Raw genomic sequence first — 27,953 nt, forward strand, 5'->3', positions numbered from 1 at the left:
TTCTTTCTTAAAGTGGGTCTAATGATACCAGCCCTTTTCACTTGATGGAGTCATGCTGCCCTCCTTTTACTTAGCCAACTGTTGAACACATATTTCTTGGTTGTCTGTTGGAGTCAAGCACTGTTCTAGGTTCTGGGGAAACGGTGGTGAGCCAGGCAGACAAGACGTCTATTCCTTTGGAGCTATTGTCGTAGCTGGGGAAGTCAGACATGATTTTATAGGTTGTTGAACAGGATTCTTCTGTGATCTTTGAATTTCTGCTGAGGCTGCAGAGAGTAGAACAATAAGGATTAAATATTCTCACATTCCAAAGAGAAGTACTAGATACCTTCCTAAAGGCAGAACTGGTTCAACCACACTTGCGCCACATCCCCGGATTCCAGTCTATACATGAAAGGGATCGAAGGAAGTTGTTGAGGTAGAGAACTGTTACATGAGTAGGCAAGGCTGAGATTCCCCCCGAGGCCACTCCTCAGCGCAAACCAAGCCCCAAAAGAACGAGTCATTGCACTTGGGGGCTTCCAAGAAGAGGAGACTAGCATGACTCCCCGTAACTCTCCCTCCATGGATGCTGTCTGAGTTGCTGGAAGTTGCAAGCACCCGCCGTGCCCCAAGGCACAGCAAGAAAGTTCTAAGGAGAACCCAACACGAGTCTTTAGGAATGGAGGGTGCGTACAAATGAAGAGGCTTGTGTGCACTCCCTGTCCGGAGAACTCAGACCGTGGATCCTGGCTGGAGTGGCTTCTACGGCAGAGTGAGGAGCAGCTAAGTCACCAGGGGTTTGCCATGGGCGGGGGGGTGGCAGTCCCACGAGAAGCGGGAAATACAGGATCTGCAAGAGGCTGGCTAGTGCAGGGTGGCGGTCGCACAGGGAGAGACTCCCAGGAGCCCACAGATGTGCCCGTGAAAGAACGAGCACTCGGCACCTGCCAGCCAAGGGCACCTGTCACATAGGATTTTGCCACTGGTCCTCTAACACGTCTCCCCTGACCCTGACACGGGGGAGCCACCGCAGAGAAGGGAGGTTAGAAAAACAGACCATGCGAGGGGTGCCTAGGTGGCTCAGTCAGTCGAGTGTCCGCCTCTTGATTTTTGGCTCAGGTCACAATCTCAGGATCATGAGATCCAGCCCCGTGCCAGGCTCTGTGCTCAGCGGGAAGTCTGCTGGAGATTCTCTCCCTCTCCCTCTGCTCTCTCTCTCTCTCTCTCTCAAACAAACAAGTAAATTTTAAAACAAAACAAAACAAAACCAGACCATGTCTACTCCCCACCCTAGGATCTTGGGCCGGGGGCTAGGCCCGGGGAGGGTCGGGGGTAAGGAGTATTAAATTAGATGGAAGCTTGATTAAACTGGCTGAGGTTTTGATTTGGACAGGACCAGACATTTTAGTGCCTGGAAATCGGTCTTAATTACGGAAAAGAGACTGTTCCTGTGGTGGTAGGGATGGGCAAGGACTCCACCTGAGATGTCGTTAAAGGTGGAGTAGCGAAATTCACCCTACCATGGTTGAAGGCACTGAGGGGAAAGAAACATTGCTCTGTCCTCATAGCCCCTCTCCAAGTTTGGCCCATTCCCTAAGTCAGTTACACAGGTAAATAAAAAAGATACTTTCAACTGGGCCTTAGAGCAAGGACGGTAAAGCGGGGTGATGTGGTACACGTGGGAGGGCTGCTTTAGATGGGAGGCTCGGGGATGGCCTCTCCAGGAGGTGGGTGATATTTGAGTTGAGAGAGGAAACGATGAAGAGCTAATTCTGTAAAACATCTTGGAGAGAAGTGTTCTGATGACAGCGGGCATAAATGTGGCTTGTTCAAGGGGCAGAGAGGAGGCTGCAAGAGGCGAGACAGATTAGAGAGAGGGCCGCTCTGTTGGCTCGTTGAAATCCGAGGTCACAGGCCAACACTAGGTATTAGCGGTGCGCATCTTTTGGTAGTGTAGGAGGTTATCCACTGGTGTCCTCCTGCCGGCTTGGTCACTCTTCCTTTCCAGGAAACAGTAGGCAGTGGAAATGCACTGGGGACAGCATGCTGGCCAGGCCCTCAGGCTTGAGGGCAGGGGGCCATGGTGTGAATGATGAGCTCATTGTTGGAGGGGGTCAGATGGGTAGCAGTCAGCCGTTTTGCACCCCCACCCCCTCGCTGCCGCTATAAGGTGTGAGCACACCCGGGTCAATCAGAGACTCATCGAATCCCTCCCACCCCTCCTCTGGGACATTTCCGAGGGAACCCCCGGGAACAGGCTTCTGAGCCCGAAGCAGGAGGCCATCATTTCATTTCCTATTTGGACACACGCTGTTTGCTGGTGTGACCTTGTTCAAGATCCTCGTGTCTATACCTCTCTGACAAAGATGGTATCTCTTCCAGGATCCGCCATCGCCGCCCCAGGCCTCTCTCGGACCCTGACGCAGCAGGAAAAGGATTAAGATCTTGGAGCGCAAGCGGCGGGCGGCAGCGGCAAGGTGGCGGAGGACGCAGCATGCTCCACTAGAGGGCGCGCGCCCCCCGGCGACCTTCCAGGCTCACGCACCCTGCGGCGGCGAGGGGGAGGCGAGCTCCCCGCGCTGCCCCCCGCGGCTCCGCGGTGCTCCGCGCGCGCCGACCCCAGAGCGGGCGCCCCTAGTGGCCGGGGCGGGAAGCGAAGGGGCCGGGCGTGGGTCCCTGGGGCCTGGCTCTGTCTTGCGGATCTTAATACCTCTCCTGGCCTCCTTGAGACCTTCGAGGTTGCAGCCTTGGTCACGCAACCGGGAGTTTGTCCCAGAGGCCAAGGGTAGGAGATAAGTCCGGGGCAGGTCAGCAGTTCGAGCTTAACCAGGACGGAGACAGGTGACCAGGTGCCCCCGCCCCGGCGGACACCGTCTCCCCTGCCAGCCGTCGGGTCCGCCGTGAGCTGCCCCCAGCTCCTCACGGGTTAACCCCCCTTCGCCGCCCGCTCGCTTCCCGGTGCCAAAGTGGGTGTTGCTGGAATTTCTCTCTCCCTCTCCCGTAATGAGGGGGCTGAGCTGTCCCTCCGAGGAGGGGGCATGGTGCAGATAAAAGAGACGAAAAAACAGGAGGAGGTTTCCAAAAATAAAAGCGTCCGGCTCCCCTTCAGAAGGCTGCAGAGACGGGAGAAGGCGCGAAGGTGCAGCGGCGGTGCGCGTCTGGCTGGAGACGAGCGGACGCCAGACTTGGGGCGCGCAGCCTGGGGACCGCTCACGCCGCCCAGCCCTCGCCCCGGGAAGGCTGGCTGGGAGCCCCTAGACCGGGAGAAGCGGGCCGCCGGCCGGGGAGCAGAGCGCGGCCGCCGCAAGCTCCCGGGGCAGTTCTCCCACCCCGCTCGCGGCTCTCCAATTGCCCCCGGCGCCATGAGGCCCCCGACCACCCACCGCTGCCCCGGGCGCGCCCTACGGAATCCCTGCGGGGGCTTCCTGGCCCTCACCCTGGCTCTCTTCGTGGGCATGGGCCATGCTCAGAGGGACCCGGTGGGAAGATACGAGTTGGCTGGCAGGGACGCGAACCGGCTGCGGCGCCCCGGGGGCAGTCACCCCGCAGCGACTGCAGCCAAGGTGTACAGTCTGTTCCGAGAGCAGGACGCGCCAGTTCCGGGCCTGCCGCCCACGGAGCGGGCCCAACCCGGCTGGGGGAGCCCCTGGAGGCCCGCGGACGCTCTGGCTAGGAGGCCGCCCCGCGCGCAGCAGCCGCGGCGAGCCCAGCCACCTGCGCAGACCTGGAGAAGCAGTCCCTCGGGCCAACAGCAGCCCGCAGCCCGCGCCCGGGCCTCCCCGCCTCTCCCGCGCCTGGGAACCCTCCAGCGGCCCGGGGCTGCGCCCCCAACCCCTCCTCGAGGGCGGCTTACGGGGTGAGCACTGCAGAGGAATGCCTGGGGGTCGGGGCGGGGTGGGGAGTGCGGAGGGAGCGAGGGCGGGTCTCCATGTGCTCGTTAGTGGAGGGATGTGCAGGCGAGAGGAGAGGGCCCCGGGCTCTTGCCTTTGGTTCCTCCGGGACCAAGGCGGCCTCAGGACTGCAAGGAAAAGCACCGGGGTCCCCAAGCTGAGGCTCGGAGATCTGACCCACTTTTCAAGAGTTGAGGGCGAAGAGAAACACCATCCTCACCCTTTCGTACCAGTTCGTCGAGACCTGACGTTAGATCCTTTCCCAAGGCGCCATGCTTTGGGCTGCCCTCCGCTAACCCGCGCCCGCAGACTCCCGCCCACAGCGCTGCGGGGATCCGAGAAGGAGCCCCGAGGGGGCAGCGGGGTGGGCGTTCCTGTCGCCTGAGGCCCCGAAACTGTTGAACGGGCTCAGAGCACAGGTAGGTGGACGTCGGGGCTCCAGAGTGCCAAGGCAGATGCGTCTCCGGGAAGGGGACTGGCAGCGAATCCTGAACTTGGCTACAAGTATACAAGCTGGGACGCAGGTTGGGCTGGGCCCGCGCGAGGCTGCTCGTGGGAGGGGGAATGGGCCGGAAGCCCGCTCGCGCTGTAGTTGTGGCACCGTGGGTCCGTAGGAGAGTGGGTCTGTGTGCGCCTGTGCAGCTAGGTGTCAGCACGACTCGCGCAGTCTGCAGGGGGACTGTCCCCCAGCCCGGCGATTTGCTTTTTTCCCCACTCTCCCCCGCCACCCCTGCTGCCCGCTGGGGGCGCCCTTGCAGCGTCGGGAAGCTCAGAGATAGCCCCCATACCCAGTCGGGGATCCCCATGGCTGAAGGGCACTTGGCCTTGTCTGGGATGCCATGTGTCTCCAGAATGGCCGGCAAAGGGAGCCCGGGGCAGTGCGGGGCTGGAGGAGGGCAGGATGGGAAAGACTGGGAAGGGCTCTGGCAGCCCTTTATGGCCTGGGCCCAATTTACCAGTTGATTTTAGTCCCAGTGCGCATCAAGGGCCCTGGTACCCTCAGCTCTACCCTGAAGGACGGTGCACCTGGTGACCTTCTGCTCCAGGTTTTCCGTGGGTGCTGAACTCTTCCTGTTTCCTCAGGATTGCCTCCCTTCATTCAGATCTCTGCTCAGACAGGTCTGCTCGGACTACTTCTGCCCCATCCTCTCTCCCTTTACGCGCTTTACCTGTCTGCATTTCTAGTCTGGTCTCCAGCCCACACCAATGTCAATTCTACAAAAACAGAGGCTTTGTTTTGTGTATTGTTATGTTACTAGTGCCTAGAACAGTGCCTGCATACAGTCGATGCTCCTTAAGTATCCTTTAAACAAGTGAATGAACTCCCTGCTGCCCCAGGAAGGCCCAGCTTAAAGCAGGCAGAGAGCAGACCCACTCGCTGCCAAACTGCTTACACACAGGATCAGTCAACAGGTGTTAATGGAGCACGGGCTGTGTTTCAGTTTTTTCCTTTCCTGACACGTGCAAGTGAATGTGTGCTTCCTAAGAGCAAGTGCGCAGAGCCTGGGACACGGAATGGGGGTTCAGAGACAAAGGCATTGCCCCTGCCAAGAGAGACACTCCATAACTAAATGGAGTTGGGGAAATGAACAGATATGTACCGGTGAACGTGCTTACTAGTAATGGCCGCTTCCTATTAAGCATAAGGAAATGGGACAGTTATGGCTGAGGAGCTGGAGTCCGTTGGGCTCGATGGACAGTATGCGGGGAAGCAAGAGGAAGCAAGTGACGGGACTTGGGTCCCAGGCGTAGCAGTGCCCAAGGATGAGGGCTTCTCCTTGTTGGCACTGGCCTGAGGGCAGGACGGCAGCCCGGTGTAGCGAAGCCATCGGAGTGAGGCTGGAGGCATAGGTTGGGCAGATCGTGGAGGATTTTACAGCGTAGGCATTTAGGTGTAAGCTGGGGGAAGGTAGAATAGTGGAGGCTGGGAGTGGAAGGGTGCACTATTAGAAGTTGTAAAATGAGGTGGGGATGTGCGAAGCAGATTGTCACCACAATAAAGCTGGTATGTGTGCACAGGGGTATAAGGACACCGGCTGGGTGCCACCCCTAGGCACTGTCATACACAGGTGCACACATGGAAATCACATGTTTGGCTCCTCCCGCAGATTCTTTTCTGCAGCTTTGATTAAGGGTGGGTTCCTCTGGCAGTCCACGCAACCACCCCAAGTGAGCCGAGTAGCAGTCTTGTCCATCTGCTTCTTCTACGCAGGCCCATTCTGGCTAATGGCTTCTGGCCAGGCGGACCTCTCTGGCAATTGCCTAGTGGACTGCTCAGGGCCAAGGGCCAAGTGCCACCTGCTGGTGAAGCTTGGAACTGCAGCACTACTATGGGCGATTGTTCATTCATTCAACAACTATTTGAAAAACCTCCTGTATGCCAGGGACTTTGCAGGACCATGGAGATACAGCAGAGGCGAACACAGCCAGTGTCCTCACAGAACTTGCATGTAGTGGGGATTTACCGCACACAACGAAGATTTATTAAGCATGGGCCAGGCACAGTGCTAGTGTGTGGGATACATAGTAACCACAGCAGACACAGATCTGCACTAATGGAATTTATGGTCCACGGGGGACTTTGAAGGCCATTGTTTCACAGTATTCAGTCTTTCTTGAACTAACCTCACAGCCTAATACTTTCATATTTTCCTTGATCTTTTCGCTCTTGTTCTATTATTTTTTTAAAAAATTTATACACTTGTAAAAATAGCAGGATTTCCTATTTTATCTATTTTAAAGTATTTTATATTATGAGGTTTTGTACAAACATATAAAAAAAGTATTGGAAATAATATAGCTAACAATCCAGAAACCTTCAAATCTTAGTATTTTGGCATATTTTGCTTTTGATTTTTTTAGTTGAAAATCCCTCCGTAAATTCGCCTCTCTCTTCCCAGAGTTAACCGCTACCCTGAATTTACTCATCATTCCAAAGTATGTTTTTACACTATGACTACAGATGCATGCCTCCATAAAATACACAATATTGCTTTGCATATTTTAAACTCAGATAAGTGATACCATACTCTGTCATCCTCCTACAATTTGCTTCTCCCCTCCTCCTTAGATTCTTGAGTTTAGCCACGTTAATATAATCAGCCCACATTTATTCATTTGAACTGTGGTATATTATGCCACTGTCTGAATATACCACAGTTTATCTACCCTCCTGTTTTTGAATATTTAGATGATTTACTTCTTTTTTTTTTTTTGCTATTGCAAACAGTGCTCGACTCAATAAATTCATTTTTCAAGGACACTTTGTATCACTATCATAGTTGAAAATAGTACCACTTGTCATAAAAAGAAGATAATTGTAGGAAAATTGAAATGAAAAGAAAATGTTCTCAAAGTCTAGCGAGACACCCCTATCTTAGGAAGCTCAACGGTGTGGTGTGTTCTTCCTCTGGAAAAGGGAGACTGGCACATGTTGGGGGAAGAACCTGGCATGGGGACCAACCTCAGGTTTTTCTGGTGTTTTTTTTTTTACTAATCTAATCAGGCTAGAAAGATCACTGAAAAGGGGATTGCTTTCTCACCATGTGACTCACAGCGTTGAATGCTGTGGTTGTGGAAACCTAAAACCCCCTTTCCTAGCCTGGGTGTGGCTCATCCATTATTTGGGAAACAGTGGATTAAGTGAAACAAAGTAGTATTAAATGTATACCACGTGTCAGGCATTGTGTTAGACACGAAGAGGACTAAAAGAATTCTCAAGATAGTCTTGATGGGGACACATAGGACCAGTAACCTGGGACTGTTGGGACTAAATGATTGCAGTGGATGGGGGATGGGGAAGGCAGAGGATAGATCAGGGGAGGTTTTCACAAAGGAGGTAACCTTGGATCTGGAAGTCTTGGAGTACACAAAGGATTTCAATCTGCAAAGAGAGGGAAGGCATTCTAGGCAGAGAGCAGTTTAAGCAAAGGCATCAAAATGTGTCCCTGTGTGGTGCCTTTGCAGGACAACACATTTTGTAGCCTTGGAGGATCATAGCCTTGGTTGTGGAAGGTTGTGGAGACAGGGACAGGGGAACGGGACAGTTGGACTGCACAGGCAGGCGGGGGTCTGGGGAACGGGGCAGTTGGACTGCACAGGCAGGCGGGGGTCTGGCCGGCTTCATAGAGACCAACGGAGGACAGTCAGGAGAGGCTGTTAACAAAGGACCAGTATGATCACATAGGTCCGAGGTGGACCAGCAACTGGTCCAGGCTGTTAGCCAGATGTTTTCCCAAGGGTTGGACAGTGATGCTGGCTCCTGAGCTGATGTTTGCTGAGAGGTGTCACCTGGAAGGTTGGGCTCGTATGATCTCATGGTGGTATGTTCCACGGAGTCAGAACCATTGAGTCGGAAATGCCCCAGCTAGTCAGTTTCACTTGCTCTCTCTAGCTAGCCAGAGCCTGCTGAATGGTCATCTTCCACCTCCTGGGCCTCTGCAGAAGATTCTAATACTGGCCTCGAAAGAACTCTCCTGAATCCCTCGCGAGTGCTCTTCCAGCCCCAGCCTGGCGCTCCTGCCTGGATGCCTTTGATTACAACCAGGTTCCCGAGAGCCCTGAGGGCTCTACCACTGGCAGGCGGGAGGCCAGCTGCCGCCTCCTCTAGTCAGCTACAAAGCTGTCCTGAGGGCATCTGGGGTGACAGCTGGCTCAGGGGGCCTCCTTGGGCTGGGCTCCACGCCATGACCTTCCAGCCAAGTGGGCCTCTCTGTCTGTGCTATCTGGGAGCTAACGGACCCTAGTTCTTAGAAAACTCCCAGGGATGCAGTCCGTTTCCTTTTGAAGATCTCCTAAGCCTCTAAGAGGACTTGTCACCATCACAAGGGGTAGTGACTTACAGAGGCGTGGGTAGTATACACACCCCTTCCTCCAGTGTGCACACAGAGAAAACCTGGCTATGATGACCAGCCCCTTCCTCAGAACCTGGTGACTTGGGCCCTGATGGTGAGGAGGCTGTCACAGAGCTAGGAAGCTGCGGAAGGCAGCGGGCCAGAGAGGCTTTGAGGTGGCTGGTGGTGGCCCAGCTTTTGGCTGGGAGGACATTCTGGGAGCTCCCTGGGAGGCAGCTCCCCACAACTTTGGGCCACAGGGCTAGAAATGGGCTTCAGCTTTTCCAAGCTGCAGGAATTGATTTTGAATGTTTTGTAAGGCTCCAAAAACCACACAAGTTTTGGGGTCCACTCAAATGTCAAATAAACTCGTAAACAAGACCAGATGCTCACTCTTCTGTCCACAGGGGTCAGAGGAGTGGCCCCCTTCTCTGCACGCTGATGTTCCAGCTCATTCTCTGCTTCCCCACTCAGCCTGATTCAGTGAGTGCTCAGGAGACAATTTCTGGTGGTGATAGTGGGGTCCACACAGCCAGGACCAGGCCCGGGCCCTCAGAAGCCTTCCGGGGGCAGGGGCCCTTTTAGAGAAGTCACCCAGGTCCAGGCATGTAGGTCTCTAGTTGGAAAGCTGAGGCTGGTGAAAGCTGCTGGTGTTACAGGGGCTTCACCACACACCTGAAAACAAAGTCTGGGTGAGTTGGGCGAGTACCCCAGCAGCTCCTACCGACCAGTGTCTCCTGTGGGGTCCTTAGTGCCAGCACCAGGGAGTAGCTGGGGAAGGGCTGTCCCCATAAGGTAAGTTCCGTTCGCCTGCCCAGAGTGTGCTCCCTGCGCAAAGCTTAACCCAAGTCCCCAGGTTCATCCTGCCAGCCCATCACCTTAAGCCCCTCTTAAATAGAAATTCTCCACCCCAGCTCCCTCTGCATCCCCTGCCCCATGCATCAGCCTGCCCAAGCGCAAGGCTCCTCCCGTGGACATCTGTGGACATGTGACGCACATGAGCATTTTCCAGCTTCCCTTAGAGAGTCAGCGTTTGTGGGGCAAAGGCCCGTCGTGTGTATTTTTTGGTGAGGGGCGGAGTAGGGCTGGAGCATGACTTAGAGATGGGACAACTCAGGTTCAGACCCGGCTTTGGCACTTACTATTTGTCGAGCCTCGGCGGGTCACTGAACCCCTCTGAACTTGCTTTTTCCGTCATCTGCGTCATCACTGTCATTAATTGCCCCAGGGCGTGCCTTCTTTGTGTTAGGCATTCTCTCTCTCTCTCTCTCTCTCTCTCTCTCGTTTAATCATGACAACAACCCAGCTAGGCAGGTGTTATTCCCCCCATCATACTGATGGAGGGAGTGAGGTTGCGCTAGATCACGCAGAAAATGACAGGCAGGACTCAGTGTGAGATCTGCGGGATTGCAAAGTTCTTGCCTCAGGGGCCACGTGGATGCCCTAGAGCAGGTCTGGCCAGCATGGCAGTGTTCCCCGTGGCCCCGCCCGTAGAGGGTGGCACCGTCCCAAGGGGCTCTCGGAATACGACCTCTCTGAGCACCCTTGTGCTGACCCGATTTTGCTGACCCCACAGGAGGAATGTCTGCGGGGGACAGTGCTGCCCGGGATGGACGACAGCGAACAGCACCAACCACTGTATCAAACGTGAGTGCTTCTGCCCCATCCACACTTTTCTGGCCCTCTCCCTCGAGACTGGCCAGTTCCAGGGACTTCGGAACCTAGACAAAGGTGTCTGCCTCTCCAGAATGGAGACAATGGGTGGTGGAAGAGAGAAATTTAAAAGCCTCCAGCTGAAAACGACTTTCAGACAAAATTCCCCACTCGTGTTTTCAAAGCTTCCTGCATTCTCGTCCTGCTGCCCCACTGTGTTGCTGCCCCACTCACCCTGGCCATGGGGACCCTTGGGCGCACACGCACCCCTGTGATCTGCAGCACAGACTTGACCCCGGAACCTCGGGGTAGCATTCACGTTGCGTGCTGTGGGAACGACCCCCCCCTCCCTCCCCGCCCTGGCTCCTGGCCCTGCCAGTCCTGGCCTCCATCAGGCCTCCTGCCGGCATGAGGCTCTCAGAGGAGGCTCCAATCCCGTGTCTGGAGCAGTCTTCCTCCCTCCTGGCTGGCCCCAGTGAGAGCAAAGGGAGAGTCGTCATCGTAGCTCTGTAGAAGGCAAGGAGCGAGGCAGGGAGAGCCTAGGCCTCCAAGCTCAAGCCTCCACTCAGCGTAGAAAGGCTGTGCCAGCAAGAGCCGAGGCCTCTGAGGCCTCACTTTGCGCCAGGTACATTTTACAAGGCCTGAGGGGCAGGGAAAACCACTATCCATTGGGCAAAGAAGGAAATTGAGGCACAGACGGGTCACTTGTTCGAGGTCACGTGGCCTGGAAATGGCAGGATTTGAACTCAGGTAACCTGACTCCAGGGTCCCTCTTCTTTCTTTCTTTCTTTCTTTCTTTTTTTTAAAAAATATATTGTATTTATTTGATGGAGAGAAATCACAACTAGGCAGAGAGGCAGGCAGAGAGAGAGAAGGGAGCAGGCTCCCTGCGAAGCAGAGAGCCCGATGCGGGGCTCGATCCCAGGACCTCCAGGGTCCTTCTTCTTAATCATTTGCGCCTGTGGCCAGATAGCTTATCTGACCTGCTCTTCCTGGCGCTCACTTTCTACACCTGGGAGCCGAGGACGGCCGCCCCCCACTACTCACAGCTGATGTCGGCTCTGTGCCCACCGCTGTGCTGAGCTCCTCACATACATTACCTTTATCGAGCCTCTCAGTAACCCTGTGGAGTGGGCATTTAGTGACCATTCCCACGTACAGATGAGGGAGCAGAGTCTTGGGTTGACTGGGACCCGCGGCCAAGGAAACGCTCCTCCGAGGCCTGGAGCCGGGGCTCGATCCAGGCAGTCTGACTTCGGAGCCCCACACTCTTCTCTGTGGGGGTTCGTTCCCTCCCAACCCCAGCTGAGAGTGGGGCTTTCTAGACTTCGGAGTCCTCACAGGTGAAATCAGGTATTGGCTCTCTCTCCTTCACACCCCAGGCTCCTCTAGAGGCCTTGTCAGCTGCTCAGGCCTTTATGGCTGGCCCAGGGGCCCCGCCTGACTGCCTCCTGCCACTACCTTCTGCCAGGCCCTAAGCCTGGCTGCAAGGACTCAGTCTCACCAGAGCCCCTTCATGGGGCAAGCCCCAGGGCTTCGCGGCTAATGGCCTGGGTCTATGACAAAGCCTGCAGTGTTCGCAGCCCTGAGGCGGGCCCTCAGCTCTGATTCGGAGGCCTCCTGAGAGAGGGCGGGATGGGGACACGATGGGGATGCTTCTGTTTCTGTGGAGATGGACATGCTCGCTCGCCCGGTCTTGGTTCTGCTTCAAACCCAGGGCCCTGACCCTCTCCCCGCCTGACAGTGAGGCTCAGGCATGAATCCTGGGTCTCTCAAAAGGTCTCCAGGTAGAGAAACCAAAACCCCCAACTCAAAAACAAATGGCAAAGCAGATCTTTCCCCTGAAAATCCTTTCCTTTTCAGGGAGCCTGGATGCGTGGGCCTCTCTGAGGACAGGCCCTCTGTGGCTGGTGGCAGAGCGGGGGGAAGACACCCGTCCTTCAGAGTTACAAAGATGAAAATGGGGGGGCTTGGGTGGCTTGCTTAAGGTCCCAGACTTGTCAGAGGAGGATCAGAGACTCAAAATCAGCAGCAATCCTGGGCAGAGAAGCCAGGGATGTGGGTAGCCAGGGGTTCATGCTCCGCGGAAGCTCTGAGATTGGGTGCTGGAGCCTGGGCACGAGTGCACCCCAGGCAATTCTAGCCGGGCCTGAAGACCACTGAGCAGAGCTGGGTCAGTCATAAGAAGATCTGCCTTGGGGGCCCTAACTCAAATCTGGATGTTCCTCATGAATCTTCTAGGATCTTATTTAAAGTGAAGAGTGTGAGGCGCCTGGGTGGCTCAGTCGGTGAAGCGGCTGCCTTCAGCTCAGGTCATGATCCCAGGGTCCTGGGATTGAGTCCTGCATCCGGCTCTTTGCTGGGGTGGGGAGAGGAGGCTGCTTCTCCCTCTGCCTGCCGCTCCCCCTGCTTGTGCACTCACTCGCGCTCTCTCTCGCTCTCTTTCTGACAAATAAACAAATCAAATCTTTAACAAATTAGGGAAAAAAAAGTAAAGTGCAGATTTTGCTTCAGCAGGTTTGGGGCTCGCTGGAGAGTCTGAGTTTCTAACAAGTTCCCAGGGGCTGCTGCTGCTGCTGCTGGTGGGTCAAGGACAACCCTTTGCGTAGCAGAGCCTTGGGGCACTCTGGAGGACCTAGGAGGGATTTGGGGTGGGAGATGGGGAGCAGGGTTGGTAGGTTCTAGTGAGCTTGGCCGAGAGGGCAGCTGAGATTGGAGCTGAAGCCAGAACCGGTGGCTTCGGAGGGGGCGGGTCCCTCCCCAGCTGCCTGAGGGCTCTGGGCCTGGGCCCCACTCCTGCCTGCCGGTGCAGGAGGTTCTCGTTTTCCTAACTTGCTCATGACTTTCCCGTGGTAGTCTCTGCCAGACTGGAGTTTTGACCCTGGAAACTCAAGGTTGGGTGAGTCTGCACATTGTCAGAAGCAACACGTGTATGTGTACCCTTGTGCCCCAGCCGGGGGCTGCTCGCGCGTGCTGCCAAATCCTGCCCCGGTCTGGGGGTCCTCAGCCCCCCTATTTCTCTCCCGGTCCTCTCGCCCTGCTATTCCCCCGGTCATCCCCCCTGACCCTGGCATGCAGCCTGGCAGCCCTCCTGGAGGAGTTGCCAGTGGGCATCACTTTCCCACTTGAAGTTGGCTTGCGCGCGGAAGGGCCGTGTGCTCATTAGCTGCGCCTTCTGCTGTTTGCTTGTTGCTATTTTGCTGCTAAAGAGCCTAACGAGAACCACGTGGGCGGTGGGGTGTTGGCTCTGTAGAATGTGGGGCTTTTGGCTCCACACCCCGTCAGCTGGCTCTCCTGCTTCCCCCCGCCGTTAGCATCTTCCTCTCCCCTCCCCACAGCTACCCTCCCAGCTGGAGCCAAAAGTGCCAAGGCTGGGGAAGGCTCGGGGCTCTTTCCCGGTACTTTTACACTTGTGGGGTGCCTCCTTGGCCAGCAGGAGAGGGGGGCTGACGAGGAGGGCTGTGTGACCTACCCCCACTGCCAAGAAGTCTCGTCTCAGAATTGTGAGGAGACTCAGTCTGTCCCCAGGTCTGCCAGAAATCTGGGGATCTGACCCACTATTCATATAGTGTGCCCCCTGGGCCCCGTTGCCCCCTCTTCATGCCTCTCACGGAGTCCTTGGTGGCTGTGACCTATCGGTCCATCTGCCTGGCAGGCCCCTTCCTTCGTCCCTGTCCGGTCCCTGGACCTCGGGGAACCACTGCCTCTGTGGATCCCCGTTGTTGGAACCCCAGCTCCTCACTCCACCTTGGCGAGGTCAGAAGATGGGCTGTCGTCTCTTCCTGTGGTCGTGGCATCTGCCTTCCCTTCTGTGGCCTCGCCAGCTCTGCCACAGGGTTTATGTGTTTATGGATTTGTGGAGGCCGCTGCCGGGGGCCTGCCTGAAGTCCTTCCTGAGGGGGAGCTCTGGAGAGTGTGGCCTGACTGGATCCTGTTTATAGTTAGGGCTTTTGGGAGCCTGTCCAGCCTTCCCAGACTGGCTTGCCCCCATGGCCACCCCAACACACACACACACACACACACACACACACACACACACACACACACACATGCTTCGGGGGCTTCTGAAGGCTCACACTGGGGAAGAAGATTGGAAGAATTCTTTGATTTCTCATCTTTTCTCGGCCTAGATGCACAGAGGCTATTCTGGGCAGGGCAGAGGGAATCCCGCAGCTGCTGTGGTGGGGGAAAGGAAGCGGGGGGGGCGGGGGGAAGGAAGCGGGGGGGGGGGAAGGAAGCGGGGGGGGGGGGAAGGAAGCGGGGGGGGGGGGAAGGAAGCGGGGGGGGGGGAGGAGGAGTGGAGTTACCCCACCATCACTGCCACCAAGTGGGAAGGCTCGAGGTTAAGAGTATGTGCTTAGGATTCCGGTGCCAATCCAAGGAGTTGTGGATCTGAATCCCAGCTCTGTGTCTTCAAGCAAGTGACTAGCTCTCTTCTAGAGCCTCAACCAGAAAATGGGTATAACCATCTATACAGTGCTGTTTCTGAGGATTAATAATAACCCTGTAGCTATTACCATGGGTTGGGTCCTATTCAAAGGACTTGATATTGTTCATTTTTAATCCTCATACTCCTCTAAAATACATTTGATCTTTCTCCCCCATTTGGACAATGAGGTTTGTCCAAGTCATGCCTCCAGGAAGTCAGCAGAGCCTGGATGTGAATCCAGGGAGCCTGGCTCTGGAGTCCCGGGCTCATGCTCCCGATTAACGGGCAAGTCTGTGTAGAGAGCCTGGCACTTGTTAAGTTTAGCTGTCATCTTAGTGCACGTCCAGGAGATGGTCCTGACTACCTGGGTTTATATGCAAGCTCCACCACTTAGCTATGTGGCCCTGGGCAAGATGTTTAAGCTTTCCGTGCCTCAGTTTCCTCACCTGTAAAATGCGCCTGGTGTTATTCTCTACCTCACAGAGTTGTAAGAGACAAATGAGATAACTCGGGTTGAATGTTTAGTTCAAGGTCTGGCATGATGTCTGTGCTCCGTACCGGTTTGGTCTTGATGCTGCGGGAAGGGGCTGTGTCACATGGCCCTGGGCACGCAGCTGTGGCAGGTGCTTATTGGACACAAGGGAAACAGTAAGCACGTACTCAATAATGCAGGCCCTATCCCAGGACTATGCCGAGAGGTCCCATTTTGCTGCTTCATTTCTATCAGCCCTTCCAGAAAACTCAGGAGATCCTGGAGTGGGCCTTGTCACCTGCCCCTGCCTTCTTAGTCCAGAGCCGCTGTGTGCATGGTGGCTCTTGTTCTGGTCCACATCTCAGTGCGATGGAGACCCCTTCCCCCTAATGTGGCCCCACCCATCCCATCTCTGTAATGACTCCAGCTGGGCAAAATCAGCTCATTACATCTCTGTAATGACTCCAGCTGGGCAAAACTATGGCCAGGGGGTTAAGAACCCCAACTTTGGAGCCAGACCCCTTGGGTTCAAGTCCTTTCTCTATCACTTAATAGTTTGATGACCTCAGGCAAGCCACTTGGCTGCTCTCAGCCTTGGTTCCTCTACATGCTGAATGGGGATAAGATTGGCACCCATCGTTGTTATAAGAAAGAAGAGAAGCCATACATGTAAAGAAGTTAGCCGAGGGCCTCACAGTGGTAAATGCTGAGCAACTGTTAGGGATCCCACGGCGGGGGTGGGATCTTCACCGACTGGTCAGGAATGGCCAGGAGCCAGAGTCTGGAGCCTCCGTGCTGCTTGTCTCCGGAAAACCATCCCAAGACTCCGTGGAGACCGCAGGCAGTGGAGGAGAGCAAGGTGAGAGGCGGCTAAGGGGGATAATCACGTGACCTCTGTGGAGACCCCACTAACACGATAGGTGTAGGCCTAGCAAGAGACCATCATCTCTCTCCCCACCACCGTGGGTAGCTGCGACTCTGCTGGCCAGCAGGCACATGCCCCCAAGGCTCTTTGCTCAAAGAAGCATTTAGGAGACTTTCTTATCCAGGGGTCCTGAAGCCAGGACCTGTGTCCTGTGGACACGAGGGGAGTGCCTACTTGGCAAATGTTCGGTAAAGGACTGAGAAGGTACAAGATCATGTGGGTGGCCTGGTAGTTTCCTTCCTCCATCCCCAGCCTCCTCTTCTTGCCTCCTTAGCTGACATCTCCCTTTCTACCCAACATCTTCATGTTGGGCTTCTCCAAGACCCTGCGGATCTCCCAAATCTCCCACGCAAAGAGGGGGGCCATGGGAGCCAAGCCAAGCGTTAATTGTCCCTTATTATTGAGCACTAGGAGGTACTGTCCACAACAGCAATAGTAGCCACGCTCTGTGCCAGGGACCGCATGAAGCATTTCAACCCCCTTCACCCTGTGACGGGTCATCGTGTGATTCTCTGCCGTGCCCCGCTTCCATGTCCCTGGCTGCTGCTGGTCCTCTACCCAATGACTAAATGTTAGGTTTCCCACGACTGCATCCTGGGTCCTCATCTTTCTCACCGAATTGCTTCTGAGATGATCTGATGTATTCCTATGGATGGAAGCCTTCTGTCTGGGCTGACGACTCCCAGGTTTATATATATCTTCAGCCAGACCTCTCCCCTGACCTCCAGCCTCCTTCGTCAGGGCGCCTCTCTGCATCTATCTGCTCTCAATGCTCCTCAGACATCCCCAGCCCCAGCTTGTCCAAAACAAGCTCGTGGTTTCCTTCCCTCTGTGCCAGCTCCCCTGCCTGAGTGTTACCCGACCGGTTAAAAGGCATTCCCATCTATGAGAATGCTCTGCTGGCCTCAGACCCCCAGGGGCCATCCAGGACACCTTCCTCACCGAGGTCTTCCTCTTCATTTCACTTCCTAAGTCTCCTAGGAGCATGTCTGCTACTCCCTGCTTCCCCAGCTGCCTCTCCCGTTGAAGGCACCAGCGTGGGCTCCTGGGTGATGGCCACGACCGGCTGCCAGCTCTCCCCACTCTCGGGTTCTCTCTCTCCACGCATCATATCGTGACCCATCTCTGTTCCCTCCTTCCTGCTGCCGGGCACCCAGCCTCATCTCCCAGAACCCCCTCGCCCACCAAATGCAGCCTGGGTTCCTTGAATACACTTCCCCTGGGTGCTGGGGCAGACTGCTGTTTGCTTTCCCTCCTCTCTTTATGTGGCTGGCTCCCTGTCCTCTTTCCCATTCTGTTTCAAGTTCGCCTCCTCCGAGGATCTCCCCTGACCCCTTTTTCGGGGCTTCCCCACACCAACCTTGTTATTCTGGATCCTGACCCCTGAATCTTTCTTCCTCTGTAACCCATACCTCCATTTCGGTTCTTCTTCCTTGTTTGCTCGTTTGGGGACCATCTCTCTAAGTTGGAAGCTCTATGAAGAAAAGGACAGTGTCTGTCTTGCCTCCCATCCTGGGTCAAGAGTAAATGTTGAATGCGTGACCACGTTCTAGATGACACTGAGGCTCACAGAGGTGAAAGGACTTGCCCACAGTCACACAGAATTTAAACAGAGGTCTCTTGGAACGCAAGGTTGTTCTCTCCTCTGTGCTTTTGTCCCGGCCTTGGTTGAGTTGTGAGCAGGAGAGGTGTCTTCCCTCCCTCCTGATCTTCCCGGGCCTGGGGCAGGGATCTGGTACTGCCACAGAAGGGCTTGGTGGCGCCAAGTCAGCCACAGAACTGTCTTCCTTGCCCTAGGGCTGCCTCCCTACAAAAGGCTGGTTCCTGGGCTCCTCCCTGATGGAGGCGGTCCTGGGACCCCATCCCATCTTTCTCTAGTCCCCAGAGGCCCCTCTGCCTCTGACACCTCCAAAGCCCTACCTCTTCCCAGACAAGGCCCCCCGGGACTGTGGGGATAGCCGGGTAACTCTTCTGCTTTCGGGCAGGAGCTGGAGACAAATCTGGGTCTCAGGCCTGGGCCAGGAGCCCTGCCCAGTGGTCTCTCCCCCCATGCCTGCTAGAGCCGGTGGGAATTGGGACTGCTCTCTGCCCTTGGCCTCCTGCCCCCGACTGGCCCAGCATTGTGGCATTTGTTAATGCAATTAGCAGGGCGGTCCATGCTGAGGGGCTGGGGGCCAAGGGCTGACTCACACCCCCCCCTTCCTCCCCTCTGGCCGCCAAACGGTAGAGGCCCGCTTGGCCTGCCAGACAGCGTCTGCAGAGAGCACACGAGGGGCCAAGAAACAGCATCTTTCTCTCATTAGAGGCTTTTATGTGAACACAACTGCTATTTTGGAGCTGGGTGCTTGGCTGGCCCCTGAGCCCCGGTGCCGTTTCCAGCGTCCCGAGCTACAGCCCCAGCACAGCTGTGGCGGGAGCAGGGCGAGTGCTTGAGGACTTGGCTTCTCCCACAGCCTGGGGGCTCAGGGTCGAGCTCGGGGCCTGGAGACACGGCCTCTGGGCAGAGCCTGTGTATGGAGAGGACGGGTCTGGGTGGATTCTGAAGACACGTGTGTGGAGACCAGACAGGGATTTCCTTGGCCTTCGGGGGATGTCTGACATCAGGTCCCTTTCTGCAGAAACCAAAGGTCAAGGCGAAACTGCTGAAGGCCTAAGTGGACACCCCATCCCTGTGAGAGAGTTCCAGGGCTAACCCAAACCTCTGGGGGGAGGCCTAAGGTGGGGTGCCCAAGGCAGGGCTGAGAGAAATACTGAGGGTGAATAGGAGACTGTTCTGTCTGCAAAGGCTTCTGGGTGTGGGAGAGGACAGTCCCCATCCTGAGGGAGGGATCGCTGACTCGGTGGGTAGGGTCTTTGTGTCCCACTGCCACAGATTTTAGGAAAGAGGGAGATTTCGTTAGGGAGCAGCTGAGCTTCCGGTGTGGGGGTGCTGGGCCCAGAGTCGGATCTGGAGCTAAGGTTCATCTCCCAGACAAGAGGGGAAGGTGCTGGAGTTCTTAGAGGAAGCAGAGGGTTAAGAGACCCATCTTGAAGTCAGTGCCTCATCTAATCGGTCACAGGTGAGGGAGAAAGTGCCTCTGGGCCATGGGGTGGAGAGGGGACCGGCTGTATCCTGTATCCGGAGCCTGAAAAGCAGCCCTGCCCCCACACAACAGGGCTGGGTCCATCCCTTTAACCAGGACCTGTCCTGACATTGCCTTGCCCTGGGAAAAGTGTGGTGAAAGGGATGTCCAGAGGCCAGCTCGCCGCTGCTGCTGGGAGATGGGAGATAGGTGGTGGTTTTTCTTAAAGCTTTGCAGGGCTGTCCAATAGAACTTTCTGTGCTGATGGAAACATTCTATAGCTTGCTGTTCAACATGGTAGCCATGAGCCCCATGTGGCTAATGTGACTGAGGAACTGAATTTTACATTTTATTTGATTTTAATCAGTTTTGTTTTATTTTTAAAATATTTTTGAAAATTTTATTTATCTGACAGAGACATAGTGAGAGAGGGAACATAAGCAGGGGGAGTGGGAGAGGGAGAAGCAGGCCTCCTACCAAGTAGGGAGCCCAGTGTGGGGCTCAATCCCAGGACCCTAGGATCATGACCCGAGCCGAAGGCAAATGCCTAATGACTGAGTCACCCGGGAGCCCCCAGTTTCATTTTAAACAGCCACAAGCTGTGACGACAGCGTAAGACTGGAGTGTATCACTAGCATTCCCTTTTGTAACGTTTACAGACATGACTTCTGCAAAATGTCCGAAAATAAGACAATTAGGCACAAAGCATTTGTCCCTATCACGGACAAAGGGCAGTTAAGACCTAAGCCCCCAGATGTCAGCAAAAAGAAACCATCAGCATGTTGACATTAATCTAATAGGTAGACAGATACATGACCAAAGCCCAAATTGGCATGACTCGGCACATCCTGATTGCTTAAGAAAGTTCCACAGAAGAGCTTATAAAAACCCCTAAACTTAGAAACTCTGGGGGCAATCCTCTCAGGCCCCCTCCCTCTCTGGCAGCTTTCTACTCTTGCTCAATAAATGTTGCTTTGCTCCCCACCAAAAAAACCAAAAACCAAAAAACAAAACTGTAGTGCATCGGGGGCGCCTGGGTGGCTCAGTGGATTAAGCCGCTGCCTTCGGCTCAGGTCATGATCTCAGGGTCCTGGGATCGAGCCTGCATCGGGCTCGCTGCTCTGCAGGGAGCCTGCTTCCTCCTCTCTCTCTGCCTGCCTCTCTGCCTACTTGTGATCTCTCTCTCTGTCAAATAAATAAATAAAATCTTTAAAAAAAAACCCAAAAAACTGTAGTGCATCGAAGAGTCTTGGAGAACACAATGCCCTTCCATAGCCACAGTCTCTCTTGCGTCAGACATAACTCTTTAAGGCAGGAATTTTCAGCCCCATTTTATAGACGAGATTGTGGAGGCATCAGTCCAAGGTCACATGGTAGGGATGTGCCTGAGCTGGGGTCAAACCAGATCCTTCTGACTCCCAGCGTCATGTTCTTTCTGCTACCAAGTAGCTGATCGCAGAGGCTCTGAGCGGGTGGTAGGAGCAGGCCACACGGTGAGAGCTATTTCCAGAATCCCTCTGGGGCCTGCCCCTTCTGAGTTTGGTCTCCTCCCAGAGGCAGGGGTTTGTGTGGAAAATCTGAGCAAATCTCTGCTGGACTGTTTTGGAGCCGAGTGAAGGTAGAAGGGGCACAGCCAGAAGGTGGGGGGGTGGGGGGGGTTGGAGGGAACGATGCCTTCTATTTCTTACTTTCAAAGCAATTTTGGGAGTTTTCTTTTTATTCCCCTCTCTTTTGGCATCCCACTAACTGCCCAGAGCTGAACTCCCAAGGCTGAAACTTTCCACATGTCCAATCCTCGGTGAGGAGGAGAGTACCAGGAGAGTGTGGAAAAGCCAGGGTTCAGGAGGAGCCCAGCTTATGAATGGCTAAGAGCTGGCATTGGCGAGTGAGCACAGGGAGGCCAGTACAGACTTGCTTGCTGGTTGTCTGAGGATGGAGGCCTCTGGTTGGCGGGAGCAGTGGGGGGGCGGGGGGGGGCGGTGTGCCCTCGATGGCTAAGCATGGACATCAGGGCATCCTGCCTCACAACCCCTTACCAATAATCAGTCAATGAATACTCACTAAAGCCACATACCCCATCCTGGGTTTGATTTCTCAAGTATATGGCGTGATCTCTGCTCTCATGGGAAAATGGGAGAGATGGGGCTCCAAGAGCAAAAGATGAAGACTTCCCTGCTGGCTGTGGCTGAGAGTTTTCTCTCTTAAAATTCTCATAGCTTCCTCTCCTGGGGGCCTCGGCATTTCCCCTTTTGCCTTATGCAGCGGCCCCTGCCATTGGCCATTCTGACATGGATGGTTTCCTTTCTGATACTTCAGCTCTTGAAATTTGCATTCATTTGACAGGAAGGTTTTGCTTCAGTCCCCTTTCAACAAGAGACCACATGACCACTAGGGCCGAAGGGTCCCAAACTTTTGGATTGCCTGCACCCGTAAAATACGCCCAGACACCACAGCTACCAAACTACGGTCTTTTCATTCTGCCAAGTGAGGATGTTAGAAATACAAACTACCATTTGCCATCTCTTTTCATTTAAAAAAGAATACCAAAAAAGGTTAGAAAAGACACCCGATGTCAAAGCAAAGGATGCTTTTTAAATGGGAAAAAAGAGCATTCCACAAAAAGTCAGGAAACGTTTTATACTCTTTATGGCAGACCAGTAAGAACTGTCATAAGAATGGACCCTGGGACAGACAGACACTAGGAACCGCCACTTTGAGCCATCTGGGGGTGATAAATAGTTGACCTGGAAAGGTTATCTTCCCAAGGGGGTTTTGTCCATCAACATATTGGACTGGCTTAGAAGGCTTTTAGGGCTTTTCTGGACCATGGTATTACCTATGTATATAAATGCTATTTTTACGATTTCCCCCAACTACCCGTTTTCCACGAGCTGCTCATTGCACCCACTGAAGTTTGCCAAGCCTGGTCAGAAAGACGAGCAGTCGTGCAGGGTTCATGGGAAACCACTCAGGCCTTCCCTTTTTACTTCCTCCCAAAACTAAAGCAGGGCCAAGAACCGCCCTGGGCAAACCTGCTTCCCCAGTGTTCACTGACCTTGGCTTGGCTGTCGGGCTGGTCTCTGGTGGTGGTGGTGATGGGGCCTGGTGAGTGGTCGGCGGGTCCAAGTCCGTTTGGGCAGAGGGAGTGGCAGTTGGGCCATAGGCCCAAATCCTGCCATGGTGACACTTGGTGTTTGGGGAAGCGTTCCAGTTTATAATTCTCTGACCTGCTCTGTTTGTCTGGAGACCTGAGGCCTGCCGGGAAGTCATGCCAAGGCACTGAGGAAAGTGCTCTGGCACGAGGATCTAGCTCATGTTTAGGAATCTTGAAGTGAGACCCGGTATTTCCCCTGCTCTCCCCTGAGTAGGCAGATTGCCCTTGATTGACATGATGCCCAATCAACTCATGCTTTGTGTCTCTGATCTGCATCACCTCCTCTAGGAAGCCTTCCGTGACTGTCCCTTCTTCCATGTGAGGCAGTACACTTCTTTTTTTTTTTTTTTTTAAGATTTTATTTATTAGAGAGAGAGCATGAGTAGGGAGAAAGGCAGAGGGAGAATCAGACCCTCCCACTGAGCAGGGAGCCCAACTCCAGGCTTGTACCCAGGACCCTGGGACCATGACCTGAGTGGAAGGTAGGCCCTTAATTGACTGAAACACCCAGGCACCCTGATCTTTTTTTAAAAGATTTCACTTATTCATTTCAGAGAGAGAGCATGAGCAGAGGGGAGAGGCAGAGGGGAAAGCAGACCCTCTGGTGAGCAGGGAGCCTGATGTAGGGCTCGATCCCAGGACCCTGAAATCACGACCTGAGCTGCAGGCAGACACTTAACCATCTGAGCCACCCAGGGGCCCTGACAGTACACTTTTTTCTTTTTTAAAAGATTTTATTTATCCATTTGACAGACAGAGATCACAGTAGGCAGAGAGGCAGGCAGAGAGAGAGGAGGAAGCAGGCTCACCAGGGAGCAAAGAACCTGATGTGGAGCTCGATCCCAGGGCCCCGAGATCATGGCCTGAGCTCACACCCACTCTCACTCTCTTTCTCTAAAATAAATAAATAAAATCTTAAAAAAAATGAGAGGGGCCCTCTCTCCCACAGGCCTCACACCTAGTGAGTGCTCTATGAATGTCCACTGACTGAGTGCACGAGCTGGTAAACATGTTCCATCATCTAAGATTTCCAGCGTGGGCTTCGGAGAGGGATGGAGTCCTGAAGTCTATCCCATCTGCAAAGGGGCATTTGGTGGCTAACTGGAAGCTAACAGATCCGTTTGTTTCATCATTGGCTCTGGGTCAAGGTTCAGAAATTGTAGGGACGAAGGACCATACCAGCCCTGCTGGGAGGCTGTGGGCAGGAAAGAACTTGGCCTTTGCAGTCAAACACACCTCAGGCAAGCTTTTAACCTCTCCAAGCTTGAGGCATTATTTATAGAATGAGCATCCCAACACCAGCCACAAAAGATTGTCGTTAGGTTTAAATGAGATAGTACATGTGAAGTACATTGCCTGTGAAACGTAAGCACTCGTAGAGAGTGGCTGCCCTAATGAAAATAAGGGTCCTGGTGTCATGGTCATGTGTTCCCTGGGAGCTAAGGATGCACAGAGATGTAAGGGGCAGTCACCGGGCTTGATCACAGTAGTTGGGGAATTGAGCCACGTATGTGCAGAACCTATCACGCTGACTGTGGCCCTCGGGGTGTGCCTGATGCAGGGTGTGCATAGGGAGCGCAGGTCCTTATTGCTCAGAGGAGGGTGCACTGTCTGGAGGCGGTCATCAGGGATGGGGAGGAGGCCTTGAAGGAACAGTAGGACTTAGGTAAATGGACAGGAATGGGAAAAGGTCCCAGGGAAGGGACACAGTGCCCACAAAGGCAAAGAGAAGAGAGACTGTACCCACTGGCCAGTCTAGCTAGAGGGTTTATTGTTAGAGGGAGATCAAACCAGGGAAGGTGTTCAGTGCTTGTCTATGGACTTGAGGCCCCTGGGAGCCAGTGAGCGTCTCCGAGGGGAAGGTGGCATGGACCAAGAGGAATTTTGGAGAGATTCCTTCAGACCGGCCGTGGTTTGGACTCCAGGCCTCATGTCAAAGAGGAGAGCACAGCTCAGGAGATCCCAGGCTTGGGGGATCACATGGGATTTGACAAATTCACTTGGAATAATGGAGGCCCCTGAGGCTCTGCATCACCTGCCTCTGTTTCCCTGAACTTGTGCGCTCCCCACTATCATCAGACCCCAGCCTCCCTGGACCTCTGGCACCTCCTCGAACCTACCACACGCCCTCCAGCACCCTGAGCTTTGCAGGTGCTTATGCCTCTGCCTGGAAGGCTCTGCCCAGACTTTCACGCACCTGCCTCCTTTGTACCAGTGAGACCCCGCTCTTCAGAAAATCTTGTCCTGTCCTCCCCCATCTAACATCATCAGGCACGGGGTCACTGCATCACCGTGTCTGTCTCCACAGCCTGAGATACTGCCCCAAAGCAACCTCAAGCTCTTTTCTGATTTCCCATTGGTCTGCCTACTGGACGGCAAGCTCCATGAAGGCAAGACTTTGTGCCCAGAGCCTAGTACACAGTAGGGGCTCAGCAAGTATTTGTTGAATGAATGAGTGACAGATGTAGGGGACCTCAGGTTTAGAGCGTCCAGCATGAGCCTGACCATGCTCTCCTGGGTTCCTCCTTGCCCCACAGGCAGTCCTGGGAGGGGTGGGACAAGGCCCTGCACCCGTGTGTTTCTCTGCATGGGGCTCTCTGTCCCGTGGCTGCTGGTCACTGGAGGGGGCCCAGATTTTGCAAGGTGAGGAGGGGCAGTGAAAAGGCGTGGCTTTGACACAGCACAGGTTTGGAGGGAGGGGCCCAGCGCCAGCCCCAGTCTGCCCCCAGGCTGATCCCAGCACCTGGGAGGCAGAGTTCCTCCTGCTTCTGGTCCCGGGTTCCACCACTTGCTCTGGAAGGTGGGAGCTTGAGAGCAGATGCTCTCCAGAGAGGAAGAAGAGGAGAGACTGTCGGTGCTGAAGATGACTTTGAGAGACCCTTAGGATACTCCAGCCTCCCTAGCCTGCCCTGGGGAGTGATTCATGAGAAAATTGGAGCTCAGTGAGATCCAGATCACACAGCTCAGGGAAAACAGAAAAACCTCAGCTGCTCAGTTTCCCCACCGCCCCCTGCCCCAGCCCAACTCTCAGGCCAGTGTTGAGCCCTTTCCCATTTAAAAAACTCATTCATTCATTCATTCATTCATTCATTCATTCTTTATTGACAATCTACTCTGTGTGAGTCTCTATTCCAAGTTCTGGGGTGACAGGAGGGAAGAAAACAAACCGTCTGCGCTCTGGAACTTTCCATCTGAGAGGAGAGGGGCTGACAACTAAAAATGAGCACAAGCATGCCAAGTCAGGTGACCTGCTGGGGGCGCTCCACACCTTTGGTCCCTCAATCCCTGATGGGCTGTTTTGGAGATGACAGAGTAGCCCCACCCTGGGGACCTGCAGGCGGAGGGGCGGCAGATCAACCCAGGGAGCTTTCTGAGGCCAGAGTGGGGTTTCCTGTCGGAGTGGGGGAGGAGGTGGCCCTCCTGACAGGACAGCATTAGGCTCCCCCACCACGGCCCCAGCCCCCATCCCTCTCCCTGTCTCCCCAGCTGTGTGCCAGCCGCCTTGCCAGAACCGGGGATCCTGCAGCCGGCCCCAGCTCTGCGTGTGCCGCTCTGGCTTCCGTGGAGCCCGCTGCGAGGAGGTCATTCCTGAGGAGGAATTCGACCCCCAGAACTCAAGGCCAGCACCCCGACGCTCAGCCGAGGGGTCCCCCAACCTGCGCAGGAGCAGCGTGGCCAGAGAAAGCACCACGACCCCCAGAGCGCGGTCACTGGCGTCCCAGCTGCCGCTGGCCAGGTAAGTCCCCTCTGCAGTGGGACCTCGGGTCCAGGGGCACAGTCCTTCCAGAGCGGGGCTTCTTCCTTAGGAGCCTTTGGGTGAAGACCTTGGTGGCAAAGACCAGAATTATCCTTCCTCCTCCCTGCTCTCCTTCCCTTTCCCTGCCCCGAACAGAGGTGCAGTGAGCAGGGAGGTGAGTGTTGGGGTTGGCACAGGCTTTGCCAGGCTGGGGTGGAGTCTCTACCCTCCGGGTCCTGGGAGAAAGCATAAAGCCCACACGCTCTTGTTTCAAATCCTGTCGTGGCCACTTCCTGGCTGGGTGGCCTTGGGCAAGTTATCACCCTCTCTGATTCCTCACAGCGAGGCGGGGACAATGATGATCCCCACAAGCATGGAACTGTTGTAAGGATTAAGTCAATTAATAAAAAGAAAGTGCTTAGAATAGGGATGGGCACATGGTAAACTCTTTCTAAATGTTTTCCTCGTCCCCCTCTTCCTCTGCCTGTGGTCCACGCAGGAAGGCCCCCTCTGCCCAAAGAAGCCCTTTGGTTCACTCGCTGCCCAGCAGTAACTTCTCTCCTTGAAGGGACCAGCAGGAGTGTGTGGGGGGAGGATGTAGAATAAAATGTGGGCAAGGGAAATATTCTTGGGCCGGATTCCCTGGCCTGCTTGCCCGCCAACCTGGCTAGACTTTTTCTTGCTCTGGACAGGAAATCTGAACTTTGTAAACTGGTCCATTTCTAGAGGCTGTGTTTTCCTTTTGGTTTTTCAGGCGAGTTTTTCCATTCGCTTCCTGCTTAAGATGTTCTTTCTGAAATGTTGCAACCTTGTCTTGCTGAACTAAGGGGGAAAAGGACTTGTTCTCTGGGACGCCAGGAGAACCAGGGAGAGGAGGCTGGCCTCAAGGTCAGGGCCCCAGTGGGAATGCTCAGGAGAGAAGGGAAAGGAGCTTGAGATTATCCTGCAGCTCCAAAGCAGGGAGCGACTTGGGTCCCAGTAAGATAGAGTCCCAGAGCTTCAAGCACCCAAGCAGCTAGTTCGCAAGGGTAGCCAGAAGCACAAAGAACAGAAGGATGAACACTGATTGAGGTCTAAGGAGATCCAGCTCAAAACCAGAAGAGCCAAACCCTTCTGCCAAGACCTTGGAATGCTAGAGCGGAGCGGGGGCGGAGCCAAGGGCCAGATAGACAACACAGGGCCGGGGTGGATGGTCTGGGATTGGCTGTGAGCAGGTGGGCAGGGCCTGAGCCCTGTGATGATTGGTCCTAGCTGTTGGTCCAAGGTGGTTGGGCGTGGTGTGAAGGCACCTGGAAGAACACCAGAGGTACCAGCTCCGGGATCAGCCCAGGGCAGGATGGGAGCACAGTCCTTCCAGCCTGGCGTTCCTGTGCAAGCTCTCTTCTGGCTTGTAGGATTCATTCCTTTTATAATGCATGGAACTCTTGTGTGTGCACACAAGTGAATACGGGGGATGGTTGCCTGGCAGGTCATTCTGTCCCTTGCACCCCTGAGTCAGAACTGTTTAGGATCCCCTAGCCCACCTGCCCAGCCCATCCCACTCCTCCTATTCTTCAAGGCCCAGTACCATTTCTCCCAAAAGCCCCGCTGATCACTTCTGCCCAGCTCTCTGACCCCCTGCAGCGCATACACTGTGCATCTGTGCCCTGCGTCTGTAATCAGACTGTGTGGCCATGGCCTTGGAAGGCGGAGATCCCGCTTCTCACTCTTGGATCTCCCCAGAGCTCTTCCCCCAGGCCTGGCTTATGCAGAAGTCTCCCTTCGCATTTGCCTCACTGGGTCCAAACTGAAGAGTAACCGAAGAAAGGGCCCGCCCAC

General features: G+C 54.8%; 1 protein-coding gene across 1 annotated transcript in view; it reads left to right on the forward strand.

The window, feature by feature from the left end:
* The first annotated feature begins 3,122 nt into the window (after positions 1-3,122).
* Positions 3,123-27,953, forward strand: part of LTBP2 (latent transforming growth factor beta binding protein 2) — a 101,712-nt gene continuing 76,881 nt past the window's right edge. The window contains exons 1-3 of the mRNA XM_046007726.1: positions 3,123-3,838; positions 10,281-10,351; positions 25,886-26,135. Of these exons, the coding sequence (XP_045863682.1) occupies positions 3,345-3,838; positions 10,281-10,351; positions 25,886-26,135 (815 nt within the window). The 5' untranslated portion in view covers positions 3,123-3,344. The remainder of the gene's footprint in view (positions 3,839-10,280; positions 10,352-25,885; positions 26,136-27,953) is intronic.

The sequence above is a fragment of the Meles meles genome, chromosome 6, assembly GCF_922984935.1.
Source record: "Meles meles chromosome 6, mMelMel3.1 paternal haplotype, whole genome shotgun sequence".
Classification (NCBI taxonomy): Eukaryota; Metazoa; Chordata; class Mammalia; order Carnivora; family Mustelidae; genus Meles; species Meles meles.